This window comes from Agelaius phoeniceus, chromosome 3 (genome assembly GCF_051311805.1).
Source record: "Agelaius phoeniceus isolate bAgePho1 chromosome 3, bAgePho1.hap1, whole genome shotgun sequence".
Lineage (NCBI taxonomy): Eukaryota > Metazoa > Chordata > Aves > Passeriformes > Icteridae > Agelaius > Agelaius phoeniceus.
This window is the reverse complement of record NC_135267.1, coordinates 70,565,111-70,582,958: the sequence shown is the minus strand read 5'-3', so window position 1 is coordinate 70,582,958 and position 17,848 is coordinate 70,565,111. Positions and strand designations below refer to the sequence as shown.

At 34.2% G+C, this 17,848-nt stretch overlaps 1 protein-coding gene across 6 annotated transcripts in view; it reads left to right on the top strand.

Moving 5' to 3' along the window:
* The window catches only part of RYR2 (ryanodine receptor 2), a 384,358-nt gene that overhangs the window by 170,438 nt on the left and 196,072 nt on the right, over window positions 1–17,848 (top strand). For all 6 annotated transcript variants that reach the window (XM_077175563.1, XM_077175560.1, XM_077175562.1 and 3 more), the window contains 3 exons: window positions 2,768–2,864; window positions 12,537–12,611; window positions 15,598–15,754. In XM_077175563.1, the coding sequence (XP_077031678.1) occupies window positions 2,768–2,864; window positions 12,537–12,611; window positions 15,598–15,754 (329 nt within the window). The remainder of the gene's footprint in view (window positions 1–2,767; window positions 2,865–12,536; window positions 12,612–15,597; window positions 15,755–17,848) is intronic.

The following is a 17,848-nucleotide window of genomic DNA, read 5'->3' as shown; positions in this document are numbered from 1 at the left end:
TGTAAAGCTTAATGATTTCTGCTTTCCTGCAGACCAACTGTTTTGAGTGGGTGTTGTAATAGAATCTAAAGGTTAAAGCTTCAGGTCATTTCATTTTGTGTGATTTTTGGATACTGTTTTTTAAAGAGGCAATACTCTGAAATTTCACATCAATTCTTTTTATCTGGCATATTTTAAAACTCAGTTATGGAATGTTCTTGCAACTTTGCTAATTAAGATATTAGGGAGACCATTGCCATCATCTCTTTTTTATATAGCCATTTGGTTTTTACATATGAGAATCACTCTGCACATACAGATTCTCTGACATGGTTTATAGCACAAACCATTATTAAAAAATAATAGTGCATTGCTTGGCAGTATCCTAAACTTTATGGAGAAAACCTTTCTGTTAATGAGAAGAGAAGACCTTTTCCTTTTGCTCCTTCCTGTTCATTCCATTCTCCTTGTCCTCCCACTGCTGGCAGCACTGGTGTGTTATTCTTGCTAATAATCCCAGCAAGGTTCATGTGCTGAGACCACGATTTCTGCTATGCCACATCTCTGCCTGGTGAACTTCACTACTGAGACCTGCCTGTCTCTTTGAGAAGCAGAAATCCACAATGACACAGTGGCATATTATGTACTCATACTCCCAGGAAATAATGAGAAAATGATGTAATACAGTTTTTGTAGCTGTGCATTTATCTGTGTATGTGCCTGCTCTTTGTTGCTATTTTTTCCATTTTCACTTTGCTCAGATACAGACATTATCTTTAAGCTAAGCATGTTTTCTAGAGAAGTTCAGCTGGCTAGTGTCAGAAAGGATTACAGCTAAGGCCTTATTCTTGAAAAAGTGGCAACTGTTCCTGTAATCCAGACAGTCTTGTGAAGGGAAAGTGAATCTCACACTAAGGCCTTATCTCTATGTCCTCTGTAAAACAGCAGCAAAGCCTGAGAAAATTACCCCAAAAAGAAAGAAAAAGGAAATAAACCTATTTCTGTTAGTATCTGTAAAATGCTTTGTCATATTGATAACTAAAATATGAATGTATAGGAATAACTGCTCTGCAATATCCTCTCTTAATCAAAAACTCCCATTAAAATAGATTAATAAATTAAACTATTCAGTTTAATGAAATTATTTTGAAGTGAAAATAATGGATAATTAGTCTGTAAGATGAACTAGGATATTGGAGGTAGTTCAAAGAAAATAATTTGGTTTTACATGCATTTCTGTAAAATTGGCTTATGCAGAAGTCAATTTCTTGTTTCAATCAAAAGAGAGCTTTAGAGTTAAATCAAGTCATTCTGCTAATTCTGTATGATGAAGTAGATGGGGGTCACTTTAAAGACAAAACCTAAATTATAGAATTATATTGACACAGATCCATGTAAAAAGCAATGTATGTAACAACAGTTCCCTGGGAATACCCTGCTGTGTCAAAATCATAAATTTAAAAAATCAGTGCTAAAATTTGCCACATAAATTCCAATTTTATACTGATCTCAAAGGTTTAAAAATTATATCCTCAAATATTACCTGATATACTCAGGTAAAAGATGTAATGTAGTTTCAAAATAAATTCTTGAAAGGTGTTCAGTGTGACTGAAGGGTCTTCAACACCATTTCCTCGTAAAGATCTGTCTTACTTCACAGCATTACTTGTTAGTGTAGACATTGCTTCAAAATATAATTCCAGGTATAACTTTTTAAAAATCTTGTCGCTGTAACACTAAAGCCAAGGATTTATGTTATGACATCCCCCTGAAATGTAGAATTTGATATTAATTGTTTTTAGCAAGAAGAGAAGGAAACAAAGAAATGTTTACATTTAGCTTGTCAGACTAAAAAATACCATGGAATTGTGCTTAAAACCTACTAAGTTTTAGGATTCTTCAGTTGCTGATTATAATACAATAATTGTAGGATAATATAAAATTATATTTCTTTTTAATGTCACATCTCTAATGCGAAAAGACTGATGAAAAAAGATCTATTTTGTAACGTCTTTACTGATTCAAATTATGGCCATATTTTCAGCTTCTGGCTGCTAAGTCCTGGGACTTCAAATATTGTGATGACGCTATGTGAATGGTCTATGCCTTAATTTGTGAACACACACACCTGTAGACTGTAAAGCAAAGTGCTTGGCTGTGAACCTGCACATGCAGTGGAAGTATTTGCAATATAGGAGTTTCCCTTTGGCGTCCAAATAAATCATGATTATTGGTTTTGAACTTTCTGTCAAGTAGAGTTTGGAGTGGATCTTTCCAGAAATTTTTCTCACAGAGAACTTCCAAATACTCCAAAAAAGTGCTTTAAAAACAATGAACTAACTAAATAAGTCTTTGATTTTGTATTTTAACTAGAATTCTTACCTTAAATAAAATGAAAAGTGAGTAGGTAAGATGCAAGAGTTTCCCACTTTTACTGTTGTAATCTGGGAGAGGAGTACTTGATTCCTTGTTTTGGTTGGCTCAGTCTTTTTCTGAGTTGTGGTAACTTTGTAGGATTCCCTGCTTGTGGCTTCTCTTTATCCTGATCCATCCTTCCCAAGCTGCTGACTTGGAGCTTTTTTCACTTGGCAATGTTCTCTGTTCTAATGTAACTGGCTTCACAGAGTATGAGATACCTTCCCCTTCTGGCTCTTTTTAAAAAAAATAATATAAAATTTAAAACAGAAAAAACTGAAATCAACCCGATAGTATTTATTACAGATTGAACTATAGTTGCACATGTTACTGTGTTTAGAGAAATGAACTCGATTTTCTCCCTTTTTTCAAGGATACCTGATAGGAGGGGATGTTCTGAGATTATTGCACGGTCACATGGATGAATGTTTGACAGTGCCTTCGGGTGAACATGGAGAAGAACAAAGAAGGTAGGTTTCCAGCTTATAACAGAATCATAGTAATGAATCTTGCTGAATTAAGTGTCAGTCATAGTAAAGATGCTTGAGAGATGTTGTGATGATATTTATTACTCATAAGAACAAGAATTGTTGAGATAAACTTTGGATATGAGCCTTTTGTATTTTCTTTTCCATATTGTTCAAGTCTGACTTCACTTACCAGATGTAAAATGAATAGTGATTTTTTGATAATTTATTGTCCCTTTTCCTGATTTAAAAGCACTGTGAATTAAATATGTTGGGTTTTTCATTACTGTTTTTTTCTGTAATTACAAAAAATTCCCCAGGACAGGGTATGTAAGAATACTGTCCAATCTTTCAAAGCAACTAATGCGGGATTAATCTCAGGTCTACCTGTCATGGCAGTCTAGAACTTGATTTATGGTTATTTTCTTGACTCAAGGAATCCTGGAGTGGAAGTAGTGATGACAACCTGGTCTGTGTCTCTCTCTGTTAACTAAGAAATCAAAATAGTGAGAAGACTGACTCAGTGAGTGGCATGTCTCAGTGGAGTGATTGCACCAGTCCTCTTTATTTGCTCTAATAACATATGCCCTAAACTTTCCAGTAGGGCAGTGTGGTATAATTTATTTGTACCTTCAGGCTAAATGTTGCTAAATGTTACTAAATGGTATTTTAGAATAGTTTGCTTAATGCAGCATATTAGGTAGCTTCATTTCCATTACAAAGGAAGTGCTATTCATTAACATACTCATCAAAATGAGTTTTCTTGGTTTGCAAATAGAAATGTGTTTTTTATTTTATTTATTCTCATTTTTAAAGATAAGGACAAGATTCTGGAAGCTCTCATCACAAAATTCTTTTATGAATTTTTAGATGTTAATGAGAAAAGAAGTTATCTCAGAGTTTTCTTATAGAGCTGGTGACCGACACTTCATGGATATTTCTTACTTCAGACAAGGGAATAGTTTTTGAATGCATAAGATAGTTTGTAATGCTGATACTTAAAATGTGATCTGTTCAGGTTTTAATTTTAGTTATCATGTGAGAATCATTACCCCTTGATCACTGCTATTATTATCCTCAGCCTGAAACAGGAAAACTTAAGGTGATAAATTAATAGGATGCTATAGTGTTTGCTCTTACATCAGTCTAAATCCTGCAAAATTCCTTTAAAAAATGTAGTTGCAGTGTAACTTCAGATTTATGGGGTGATCAAACACTTCAGTAATGAACTTCAGTGCTTAAGAACACACTAAAAATCTGTCTCTTTTCAACAAGTCTAACATCATATGTAAAACACAATAATGGAGTGTGAAGTTGTAAATTAAGAAAAAAAATGATTTGTTCTACTTGTGCATTCACATGGTGCATTTTTCTGTCCTATAGCATGGGAAGAATATGGTTAAATTCTTAATCTGCAGAGCAGTGCCTGTAAACAAATTAGAAAATTGTATTTCTTTCTGCGGTGTCTGCGGTGTTCTCTATTTCTTTATGCCTTTCCCGTATCTGTCTAAAACCCCAAAAGAAGCAGAGCTACTAGGCAACAAATAGGATGTATGTCTTTGCCTTTATTTTTCCTCATAGCAATACTGAGAAACATTGCTTCTATGTGCTTCTTAAAAACATCTGCTCTTCTGAAATGTACTGGTTTTCAGGAACTTTCTTTGATAAACAAGCAAAATAAAAAATAAGTTTGTTTGTTTTCCATAGTCTCATTTCTGCAATTTTTCTATTTTTCTGTAGTATTTAAAAGTATTTTTTACTAATAAACCTAGAATATAATCTATGTTTACTTTTAATTATATGGAGTTAGTTATAATCACTCTGTGACCCATGTTTTCTCCTCTTGAATTATTAGTAATTTTAGCTATTGCTTAAAACATCTCTACTTCTACCTCTAATTAATACTGTTGCCTAGTCAAAATAAATTGTGGCTCCTTTCAGTTTTCAATATGTATGCATACATCATTTTGATGGTTGTGATTCAACGACTGGCAGAATTATGTGTAAATATATGTGTAATTTTGGCAGGTAGGAAATTTTAAGACAAATTATTTTTCTTTAATTTGAGTTTCAGTTCTGTAACATTTGCACATGAGGCATAAAATGATGTGTGATATGTTTGAAGTACAATAATTTCATATTATCCTGTCATTGCCTCTTGAAGTAGTCTGATTGAAGACAGATTGTGATTTTGTTTGGTTTGTTTTGCTCCAGCATACACCTGAAGAGCAGGTCTGCTCTGCAGAATGACAGCATAAGGGAGCACTGGAAGTACCATCCCTGTTATGACTCACTAATTCTTCTATCTCATTTTTATTTTTCTGCAGAGGCTTCCTCTTTATGTCTTTTCAAATAGATAAAAGATCAGACAATCCTAAAATAATGATTTTATTCTATAATGTCACCTGGTATCTATTTCAGGGAATAAATAAATAGTTTAGACATTGAAGTATCCTCCTAGGCAGTGTCCAAAAATAACTATAGTTTTACTCTATTCTTAGAACATTGATACAATTGCAAAAGTTTCAAGTATAAAAGTGCTTCAATGAGTACCAGGAGTTGAAATTAAAGCACGCATTTTCAAGATGTTTATGCTCTTGTACATATGAGAGTTGATACTCTCACTTGGCACAGTGGAGGCCTATGAAGCAGTGACAGTGCAGGCACTGTCTTCATGATTACAGTACCTAACAAAGCTTCCTCTGAGTCAAGATCATCCAAATCTACACTGGAAGAGGCTTACTACAGTGGCAGAAGGAGTCACATAAAAAGCTTATAAAATAATTTTCTGCATCTCAATTTTTTTTCTGAGTCTGTGCTGTGTTTCCTTGCTTAATTGTTGAGCTTGTGTGTCCCTCCATGTGGGCCTTAGATTGTGGTACAGTGATCCTTATAAGGTGGGGTGGACCCATATTGTGGAAGAGGGACTTTGCTGTTGAGTCAGAAACCTAACTTTCCCTTAGGATGCAGGTTTAAGTAGAAGCTCTGTGAAGTTGCTAGATTAAGTTTGCTTTGTAATCAAAAAACATTCTAATTTGAAGCAGTACAAATGAAAAAGTTTGTCATAATATGATGGTTTACTTGATATTACAGTAGAGGAATACAGCGGTATTATTTTAAAAATGCCACAGGCAGGGTGAAATACACCCTGGTAGTCTTCACTCACTGACCCAGCCAAAGAACAAAAAAAGGAACAGACAAAAGATCAAGTACATGCATTTTCCCTGAATTAAATACAATTTGCTGCATATTCTAGTTAGGTATGTTGCTGTTTTAAGGCAGCTGGTTTAAACCTTATGCATAGAATCCTTAAACTGTGTTTTTATTCTTCAAAGTGTCTCAGTTATGTCTAGCAATCTAGACCAAGTTTTGCAGAGTAGCTCTTAAAGTGAAATTTCAGAAGCATTTCCAGGTAGAGTAAAAAATAAGATACAGTTATAGACAGACCAGAGAAGGCCTTATATTATCAGTTTGGTGTTGTTAAGGTGATTACTTTGATTTCCATCTATCTTCAAAGCCAGGGGAAACTTCTGCAGCAGCACAGTAGCTGGGAATCCATATTTATCTTGACTCCTTTTCCTTTAGTCCCTGTCTGTGTGGTTTGTGATGTAGATCCCATCATAGGAGCTGATATAAGCAGTTTGTCAGTAGGAATGAGGCAAACCCACCACAGTTTCCTTGATTTATGAATGGTTTTTAAATTTAAATAAAGGATTGTATAGTCTTCTTTTACCACCTCCCTCCAGTTTTATAGAGGAGAAATTGTTAATTTTTAATACTACCTTTATTTTGGTTGGAGGGTCATATATGATTATCCAGCAAAAGATTTAAATCACTTTTTGTATTACAGGTACCTTGAAATGGTCTTTGCTTTCCTTTGACGTATTTTCCTGTTAAAATTCTGACTTTTTTTTTTTTCTTTTTTAAACCTGTTTGGTAATTATAATGTCAAGCCTTCATTTTGAATTTATAATATCAAAGGAATGAATATATTTATTTTAATTATGATGAGAGTTGTTATTTAGAGCATGTATATATTAAAGTGCTTCTGTGAAGTTGCTTTCCATTGGCTCAATCTCTGAAAAAAATATTAAAAATATTCATAATAAGTTTATCACAATTTAATCAGTCAGCAGTTCCCTCCCCCCCTTTCTTTCTGCAGTTCAATTAAGTGAAATCGTTTTACACTGTTGACATGGTCGTATTATGTGTATTATTTTTAGTTTCCTGTAGAAATGTAAGCTGGTTTTAAATACAGACACAACTGTAGAGTTTTGGATTGCTTTCTTGTGTTGGGGGGATATGTTTTGTAGTTGTGTTGGGGTTTTTTTTTGTTGTTTGTTTGTTTCTTTTGGTGGTTCGTTGGTTGGTTTTCTGTTTTTTTTCTGGTTTTTTTTTCATAGATGGTTTTCTGGTTTTTTTTTCATAGATGTCCCCAAAAATCTTATGGCAGGTAGAACTATGTAATCAAAATTATGTGATGGGTTTTTATTTTTTGATTGGGTTGTGGAGCTTGCTCTTGATTATACCACCATCTTTCATATTCTTTTAGAACTTAAATACTTCACAAAAGTAGGGCTCTTATAGTCATAGTTCCCAGTCTAGAAAGGAACTATGAGGGTTTCCTCTGCAATTAAATTGCATTTTGATTTGCAATATGTGCTTTAAAGTGATGATTGCAGTGCAATTTGGACCCTTCAGAAATATTTTATTATGGAAAGAAATTACCTGTGACAGAGAGAAAAGTGCTCCTGGCTTTTCAAAGTATCATTTGGGCTGGAGCAGACTCCAGTTTCTCAAACCATCCATTCAGAATAGGCCTTCATGGGGGAAGGGATAAATGTAGCCCAATTTCAGAAGCAGTTTTACCATTCCTACCTTTGAGACTTTGTTTGGGTGAAAAATATTATGTTAAGGCTTTTGTAAATTACATTGAACACTTAGTCTCAGGGATGGACAGGCTTTTAAAGTGACAGTCAAAATCAGTATGACTTAGCTAATCCCTTTCTTATTTTCCATGCCATTCTCTGACACCTTTTCTTACAGCATTATGCACTAATGAGGTCTGTTGTATCTCAGAAAATTTGGGATCCAGCATATGTGGAGCATGATCTATCACTAAAATGTGAACTCAGAAAGTTTTCAACCAGTGTTAAGTCAATAACATTTCCCCTGCACCCCAAACAACCCTTGAGCCTTGAATAATGATGGCTGTGCTTTTTAAAATTATTTTGAAAACATACATAGAGATCTTCATGACTGATTTTTCAAACTAAAACCAGGCTTGCCTGTCATTGAGAGGACTGGAAAAAATTCTTTCATTTGAACTTTGACATCTTATTTGGATTTATTAATTTGTGTGTGATCCAGGTACACTGTTGTTCTTTATATTGCCCTGGTTCATTCCAAGCAACTGAGATTTGTTCAATTATTTTCTTGGTGTGGAACTTAGGGTTTTCAGTTTCTTCAACCAAGATTACTTCAGCAGTATCAAAAAACTGTCATTTAATCTAATTTCTTTTAACCTCATTTAATTTCCATTTGTAGTCAGTGAGTTTCGGTGAAATGATTGCCCTCTCTCTGCTGAACAATACTTTAATAAGAATATAAATTCAATAGTGGTACTCTAGGGGGGTTAACATGTGGTAGTCTATTTTAAACCTGTGTAATTAATTCATTATTGAAATTAAAGATGATAGATTCAGATATGGAGCTTTTTTTTGATGTTTACTGTCTCTTTGCTCCTGCATCCCCTCTTGGAGAGCTGGACCAGAGCGCTGAGTGGGTGCCGGGGAGAGCAGGACCCGGTCCCGCCAGGGCCATGGCGCTGTCCATGGTGCTGCACACACAACCTAACCCAGACTCAGGGAGAAAAATGCCATGTCCACTCCCAGCTCTGGTTTGGATAAAGGCAAATTAAATAGATGAACGACATAGTCAGGAAAAGGATGGTGTTTTAAATTCAACTTACAGTCATAGATCAGACCAGAAAATGGCTTAATCATACCAACTAATTAACTAGAATGTTAATAATACAAATTTACTGAAAAGTCTCAAAGGTTCTGAATTGCTTATAGATACTTTATTTTGAAATTAAGGTGGTTAATATCCTTAATCTATACATGTAGAATATATGGATAAAATGCATGGGAAACAATAGAAAAAAATGTCACGAATCAATATGGTGGGTATGGCTCTGAAGATACAAGGTATCCCAAGCTTTGAGGAAAACTGACTCATAGATTGTGTCCTCTCTTATTTTTTTTCATCCTGTCAGTGTAAATCTGTAGTAAATCTAGATAGTCAGAGAATTTTTGTGCATTACTTCATGTCATTAAAAGCAATGTTTCATTTGACCTAGCAGTACCAGTACCTGATATGACCTACTAGTATCAGCTTCCAGAAAAATTGAAATGTTTTGAACCATCCTTCCTTTTCAGCACTGGACTGTCATCAGAAGTATATATAAAAAAAAAAAAATTAGGTGCATCGCATCGAATAATGATATATTGAGCAAGTACTAAGGAAGTTGGTTTGAGCAATCTCAGAGCAATTTACTACATTTATTTTTATGAAAAGAACTAAAAATGAGCTTCCAATTCCTTAGCATAAAAACTTTTGAGATGGTATGGGTTATAAACCTATGCATCTGCTTTAGGACGATGTTCAGCATGCATGCTGTTATGGTAAAGGCAAAGTGACTCGCCCTTCATTGAAGAAATCTTTTATTCATCTTTTCTTTAATCATATTTTCTATAGAAAAGACAGTATCTAGTTAAAAACACAAGGGCTTACACCCCATTCTAATGCTTTGTGCCTTGTTTTTTTTTTTTTTGTGTGGCATGTATCTTCTTTCCTGTTCTTTCAATGTCTTGCCATTTCATCTTTTATTCTAGTTTTCAGGCTTCTCCTTTTGCTGCCTTCTAGTGATTGTTTATCCCTAGCCCTCCAATCACCAGTTCTCTTTCATTCGTCCTCCAGATTGCTGTAACTTGTTCTTTTGCTGAGGCTCAGCTTCTGCCTCTTTGGCTTTTGTCTTTAAGGTTCTATTACTGTCTTTTAGCCTTTACTCCCTCTCTTGCTGCCATACCTGGTCATTCATATGGAACTAACTGACAACCTTAGAATCATTTTTATTTCCTCTAGTAAACAGGTCATATGTTTTTATTTAGGATTTCTTCTATCTCTTTCCCATTTTCTCATCTTATTTGACCATTCTAAGACTGATAGCTCCCCTTTGAAGGAAGAAAGTAAAAAAATAATTGGATAGACAGTCATGTAAAAGTAAACTACTTCATCCATGAGAAGCCATTCTTTTAAGGTTAAAATGGGAGGTTTTTTAGATCTTTAGTGTTACAATGACCCAACTATATGTAATCCAAAACTAGCTTCAAAAGGATAATCAAACTGAGAAACTGGTGACAGCTTTGGGATTTCCATTGTGAGAAAGAACTTAACCTCTGAAAAGTAAAAAGGTACCAACTTAAGAATGAAACATTATTATGAATTTAGACCTTTGCTTCCACCTGATTTTTAATATAATGAATGACTTGAAAACTGCTGAATAAAATTAAATTTCATATTATGCAATATGCAAGTGCAAGGATTCCAAATGCATTTTTGTGAGTGCAGTTCATATTTAAATAAGCCAGGATGTAATCAGAATGTTTCAGCTTTAAAAAACCAACAACCACCACCCAAGCTACCCAAACAAACAACCTACATCCTCCCACTCTCAATCCAAACCCACCAACCAGGTTGACATCTGATCTATTATTCTTGAGATATTGCCACATAAATCTAGTCTTGGTCTGCTAGCTGCAGAAGAAGAATTTAAACAAATACCTGAAGTGCAAAGAGAATATCTGAACAGAGAAATAGCTAAGTTCAAGGTTCTTTAGCAATTACATTTTACTGTAATAATAAAGGTAAATTTCAATTAAAAATAAGATTGCATTTGAATTTTATTTCCTTCAGTGAGAGGGAAATGACTGACTTGCTAATACTTGCTAGCTGCTCCTAGCATCACAAACCATTGCAGCAAATGGCTGAGATAATACTTGGAGAAAATAGTGGATATAAGGCCAAGGGGTGAATATTGTACATATTTATATTCATCTGTAACTTCTTGCTATGTGGAACATGTGCTGTAGTTTCTATTTATACCTGGGGTCATGAATGTTCAGTGTTTCTGATTCTATAACTTTAATGAGATGTATTTGTTTTGTGTTTGGACTAATTTTTGCTCTTGTATGGTTCATCTTTGTTCTTTCACAATGTCTGGGAGTGTTTATTTCCATAATAGTTCATTCAAAGATGAATTTTAGCACATATATACTTTCATGTATGCTTAACAGTTCTGAGAAACATATTTTATTTCTTTTGGTTTTGAACCATTTCTTTCAATGCTGGGTTTTCCTCTGTGTTAAATGTTCAGTCCTTCTGTATTATATCCACAGGAGGACTTTGAAAGGTAAAGCCTAGTAAGTAGTATGTACTTGATTCCAAAACTGTAGTTGTCAAAAATTGCTTTTAGCAAAGAATGGGGAATGCCTACAATTTTGTTATTAATAGTCCCTTAAGTTATGCTGCTGGCTATTTTTGGTGGTGCCTGATCTTGACTGAAGTTCGCAACATTTACTCAAAACATTATCTCTTCCAGGACCTATAAAACTAGGCCATTGTTTGGTAGTCTCTGAAATGCTTGATCTGATAAGCATAGTGACATCACTTCTTTGCTTAAGTGACTCTTTTATGTATTTTCCCAAAAGGAAAGGCCTAGGCTTTTAAATTCTGTCCATGTCATAGGGCAGAATTATAGGTACAGGCAGGACACAATCCAAAGAATGGCTCCCTAAATTTAGAATGGCAATGCTCACTTTCCTTAGTGTTTATTTTGAAGGAAAACAGGGTTATCTGCTCAGGGCTTTTGGTTACCATAGGTCTTAACCATGTTTTCCATCTAATATAGATGACTTACCTGTGTGTAGAATAATGGAGGAAAAAAAATATATCTTTTTTAGCTTAACTGACGTTTTTCTAGAGATACTTAGATTTCTGGTTATATCCAGGAATTTGAGAGGTCATTACATATAAAAGTTTGTAACTAAGAAGCTGTTAACATCTGAGATGTATGAAGACTGTGTCACTGTGGTTGTTATATCGTAGGTGTTTATGGTATTAAAATAAAGTGCTAAATAAGTATATCTTCAAAATTCAGTGTCATAAGTTGCAGTTATTTTAATAGTATAAGCTCTGAAAAAACACTACCTTTCCTGGGAGATACATGCAATGCTCACAAATCTTAATCATTACTTGATACTCAGTTTTTGTTAGAATCTAGAAATGTTGTAATTATCAGGTTAATGGTACTATTTTCTCCCCTGGATTATTTATCCTTAAAACACTAGGAAAAATGTCTAAGCAAATGCTGTATAAACCTTGTTAGTATGAATGTTACAATTATGGATGCTAAGGACAGTTAAAACAAAATTTAAATAACCAAGTCTGCAGGTTTAATTTACAAGACTGGGTTTTGAATTTAATAACCTTTGAATCTGACAAATTCAATAATTGTTTTGACAATCTTAAAATGAGAGATGTGGTTAAAAGAACAAACACATATGATGATGAATTCTGCTGAACATTTAGTCTGTGCCATTGCTTGGTTTTCAGAACTGTCCATTATGAAGGTGGTGCTGTGTCCATTCATGCTCGTTCCCTTTGGCGACTAGAGACTCTAAGAGTTGCGTAAGTAAAATCTATCTCAGAAAAAGAAGGACATTTGGCAAGAACACTTTTTGAATAGTAAGAGCAATCCTATAAAATCAAAAGCATAATTATAAATCCAGATGAATAAAACTAAAATAATCCTTTAAAATGCTTTATATGACTTTCATTGAATATTAAACAAGTTCCTAGAGAGAGAGTGTGTGTTTTGATTATTTTTTAAAGTTGTTATAGCTGTCAGTGAATTCACAATTTACATTTTTAGCCCATAAATGACAAAACCAGGACTGATTTCCTTAAAATAAAAATCACTTGTGACACTCCTCCCCCAGCTTGTTGAAGTCATTTGGAAGACTTTAAAATAAAAAATTTAAGAGAAAAAAATCAATCATGTGTTATTGGAAGTGTTGGAGTAATAGTAAGGAATTGTGCCTTGTTTGTTAAGGTAATAGCAGTGTAAAACTGCATTTAAATCATATTAAGATATGTGCTCATGAGAAAGTGTCTAGTGAGGAATAAATGATTGCTCTTTAGAGATTAAATCAGAGAAGCTTATGAAAAGGTTACATTCCAATGATGCTGTTTTCTCTGTGTGCATTTTATTAATAGGATGACATTAAATGTCAGTGATAGGGCAGTGAGATTTTTCCTTTGGACTAAAGTGGACCTTGAGACAGTGATGACAACAATGAAACTGGAAGGATCTCTGGCTTTTTGCTTTCCCCATGGCATTTACTTCCCTAATAGGCAGTACAGGAGTTACGTGGGGGTTCAAGTAATGACAGCTTTCTGTTATGACCATCATATATATCACTTTGACAGGCATTGTATACAAACTCTTGAAGGGTAAACATTTGAACATACATGACTGAAAGAAATTGTAAGAATTGTCCTAAGAATTATTACAAAGGGAGTGGTTGTCTTTCTTTTTAAAAACCAGGACTTTCTTACCAGGAAAAAAAAGAACCAAATAAAATCCCAAGAATAACACTCTCTCTCTACACTTCCCTCACCAAACTATTTTCCAGTATGATACTCTAATTGCCATATACGTTCACTGCTGTATTGCAGTCCATTAATATTCAGGCAAATTTGTAGCTTTGTGTATGCATGCCTGAAGTTCTCAATCAGTTGTAGTCCTTCCCAGAATGACTGCAGATATGCTTTGTGGGTTCTGCATATTTCTAAAGGAACAATTTTTTTTCCCTCAGCTCTGTTCATTATTAGAGATCTCTCATAAAAAATTGCCTGGGCAGTGTACATGGACGGATGCCCTTGGGATGCCCTGCCATGGGACACCAAATACTATTGCTCAGCATTACTTTCTTTCCCAAAACGTGGCAGAGTTCATGCTCACACACTGCAAAATATATTTTTAGTAGCCAGAAATGGCTTCACAAGATACTTCCTGCTCAAAAGGCTTTTTTGTAAGTGCACATGAATTGGTATTTTTCCTATCCTGCAGGCATGAACTAGAAGCATGGCTCAATTATGCTACCTTTTTTTTTTCTTATGGTCTGTAGCTATTTGGGCCAAAAGAAAATTGAATCAGACAAAAGAAAAGGCAGCTCCCCAGCATGACCTGTAATATAAAAGGTGCAGAACCGATGTAATTTACCAGACTCGGCAACACAATAGCTGAGATTCATGACCTGACATTTTACTGACTGGAGAAACAGAAGTTATGCTAGAACACTGGACTCAGATGTCCTTTTGTGGAGTATATGGACTTTGCTGTGCAGAAAACAGAAAAAGATAAATGTGTTTCTAACATATAAAGCTTTTCTATTTCCTTCTACCTCAAAGCTCCCTCCATTTAAACAGAATAGATTCTAGATTAAAAAAAAAATAAATAGTTGAGGGCAAAAACCTTTTTATTTTTGTGTTCTCTCTAAAACCAATAACTATAAATGTTTAGAAGTTTAATCACTGAAGTGTAATAAATCCTGTTACAAAAAAGAAGCATTTTAAAAAATGCACTTTGAAAATGTTTGCCAAATTGGTTTTGCATACTTTGCATCCAGTATGGCCAACTCTCAAGACACATTTAAACAAGTGGATGTTGGTGTTAAATAGGTAAGTGCTTTAACCTGCTGCATCTGTGTGTCAGGGAAAATGAAAATGAATTTAAGTTAAACCTGTGTATGTACTAGCTAAAGGGAATTTCAGACTTCCACGTGGATACATACAAAAACATATACATAGATATACAGAATAGATACATGATTTCCTCTCCAAAATGCAGCGTTCACATACATTTGAAGTGCAAACTTTTGCAGATATATAACTGAAGAAAATTCTGTGAAGACTAGAAAAAGTTGTGAAAGTTTTCCAATCTGAAAAGCCTTTGTGAAGTACATACTCCTTAGTAACCCCTACACAAGGAATTAAACAGGAAGAGCAGCAGGGCTGAATTTTCAGTTTACAGCAAGAAGTTGGAAAGCTCTGACCTGTAATTTAAGGTGAATAATTTTTGGGGAGCTTAGATAAGATAAGCTTTGCCTTTCTTCCTTCTATAGAATATGAAGAACCTGGGCCATATTTTGCTTAATAACTTATCGTATTTATTTTAGGAAGTTTTCTATTTTTTTTAGGCATTTTATTTTGCACAACATTTAAAGTGTGCTTAAAATCTGCTGACTGCTAAAAGGTCTCTGGGAGAGTGAAGAATGGCAGCTGCTGTTAGATGAAATGTTGGAGAGGGAACTGGCAGATCTAAACTCTTTGTGTACAGCATAAGCCTCCTTTCCTGTAGGCGGTCTGTACCTTCTCTCAAGAGGAATTCAGTCTGAACAAAGACAGCTTGTGCTAAGAAGACCTTAAGATTATTTATTAGAATGGTTTTATTTGGGATAATCATGAAGTAGACACTTTCTTGCTGATAATACAACATGGAAATTTTATATTTTGTAGCAACTAGTTGGCAATATATTTTACTTTAAAATATTATTGCCTGTAGTTAAAAAAAAAACAATTGAAATAAATGTTTCTTTATGGACTCTCTTAGGTGGAGTGGAAGCCACATTAGATGGGGACAGCCATTCAGGCTAAGACATATAACAACAGGAAAATATTTAAGTCTCCTGGATGACAAGAGTCTTCTTCTTACAGACAAAGAGAAGGCAGATGTAAAATCTACAGCATTCTGTTTTCGGTCTTCCAAGGTATGGAATCAGTGCAGCATTGATGTTACTAGTAGTAATTCCAATCTCTTTAGAAAGCAAGATTAAGATACTTTCTGTTTGTTGTGATTGCATTAATTATTAAAAATTAAAAAACTAATTAGAGAATCCAATGTGCAGTATAATGAATAAATAGAAAATTTCTTTTACCTTACATTCTCTATGTATTGTTAGCTGTCTGTGTGTTTGTGGGTTTCTTTTTTTTTTTCTTGTTATATTTTGATGTTTTGTTGTTTTTTCATTGGTTGGGTTGAGGTTTTTCTGTACTGCTTTCCCACTTTTGAGCAGTATACTCATTTCTCATTTGTTGTTCTGATTAACTTCTCTGCTGCTTCACTGTTTATATCTGCTGTCTGACATAGGAAAATTTATAATATTGTGAGTTACTGAAATTAAATGGGAAATTCAGGATTTCTCTCAGCAGATACTTTACTGTAGTCTAATATGAAGTTACCAGAGTTTGACTTTTCATTTTGACAGCTTCAATAAGCATTTTGAGTTTAAACCAGTACTTTTGTAGGGGGTAAATAATACTCTGATAAATTCTTAAATATCCTTTATTTCTCATATTTTTAATCTGTAGCATTTTGTCTGAAAATTTTCCAACAATAATTTTGTTATTGTAAAAACTGTCTTCTAAAATACAAAGTAACAGTAAACAGAATTATACAATAACTTCTCGTACCATTTAATTTATATATATATATATTAATTATTTGCCTGCTTGGAAAGATAAGAGAAGAAAAGATACCCAAAAGAAGGCATATAGCCTTTTGCAATTTGATTACAAAGAACTTCTAGTTTAAGGTGATGATTTTGAGATCTGGACAATATATCTTTTTTGAAACCAATTAGAAAATCATAGAAATGCTTAAATATTTTAGGACAATGCAGTGCAACCATACTGGGAATTTCCTGTTGCAGCTACTATAGATTTCAACACTTGAAAGCAAGAGGAGTAGAATAACTCACTCACTGATGTTTAAGATGGGTTGTCAGCAGGGATTGCTCCAAAAAGAGTGGAACAATATACTATTACATTGTTTATTTAGTCCAAAAAATACTCGAAGGCCAGAATTTTTAGCAATAAAGAATGTCAGTCACCTGTTGAAATGGATAAGGTGGTTTGTCTCTATTTTTTATGTAGCACATACACATGTGCTTTGGAGACTAGGTGATGTTGTATTTGAAGTTTCTTCTTTTTATTCTTTTTTCCCAGTCTGAATTTGGAAGTCTCATTTGAAATTATTTTGAGATTTTATATTTTGAAATGGTTTTGTTCTGCCATTCTCAAAATGAAATGTTAACATTTATTTTGTTTTTAGTGGCCAATCCTATGCTGAGCAGAGCAGAGACAAAAGGCTCTGGGGCAGGTAGAAACTTGTTATGGTAATCAATTCTTTAAGTAATGAGAGAATTTTAAGAGGGGTATATAAGCTAATCAGCACATGACAAATATAATCATACTGCTGTTTAAATATGGATTTTCAAAGAAATTGGAAGTCTGGAAGATCATATTTGATGTAAATGTTGTGGATATCAATATTAATTTTAACAAATGACTTACCTGGAGGAAATTATAGATATACCACAGAGGAGGAGGAGGAGTAAATCTTTTGCTGAAGATGAATTGAGTCTGGATGCATTTCTATGTCACATGCTTCAGAATGACCCTGCTTAAGCGGGGAAGTTGGACCAGATGACTCAGTGTGGTTCTTTCCAACTGACCCATTCTGCGATTCAGTCTCCTGCTTGGGACTTGTTATAGGAGTGTCATGTTTCACTTTATTAGGCTATCAAAAACTTTAGGTGCCTTCCCTCTCTGGGAAAGAGTATTAAAAAAAAAAAAAATCAAATTATAGGAGTGCTAGAAAGGCTTCTGTAAAGAAGGTATGCAGATTTAGGATCTCTTTTCCTCTGAGTATGTTTGAACAAACCATCCAAACTTTCATTTATATTGTTGTATGTGCTTAGCACTCAAAAAAATTAATCATGGATAAGAGGGAGCTCCTAATCATCTTTATTGAGTACAGACCATAAAAACCTGTGGGTGTTTCAAGTAGCTGGGTCTTTCTT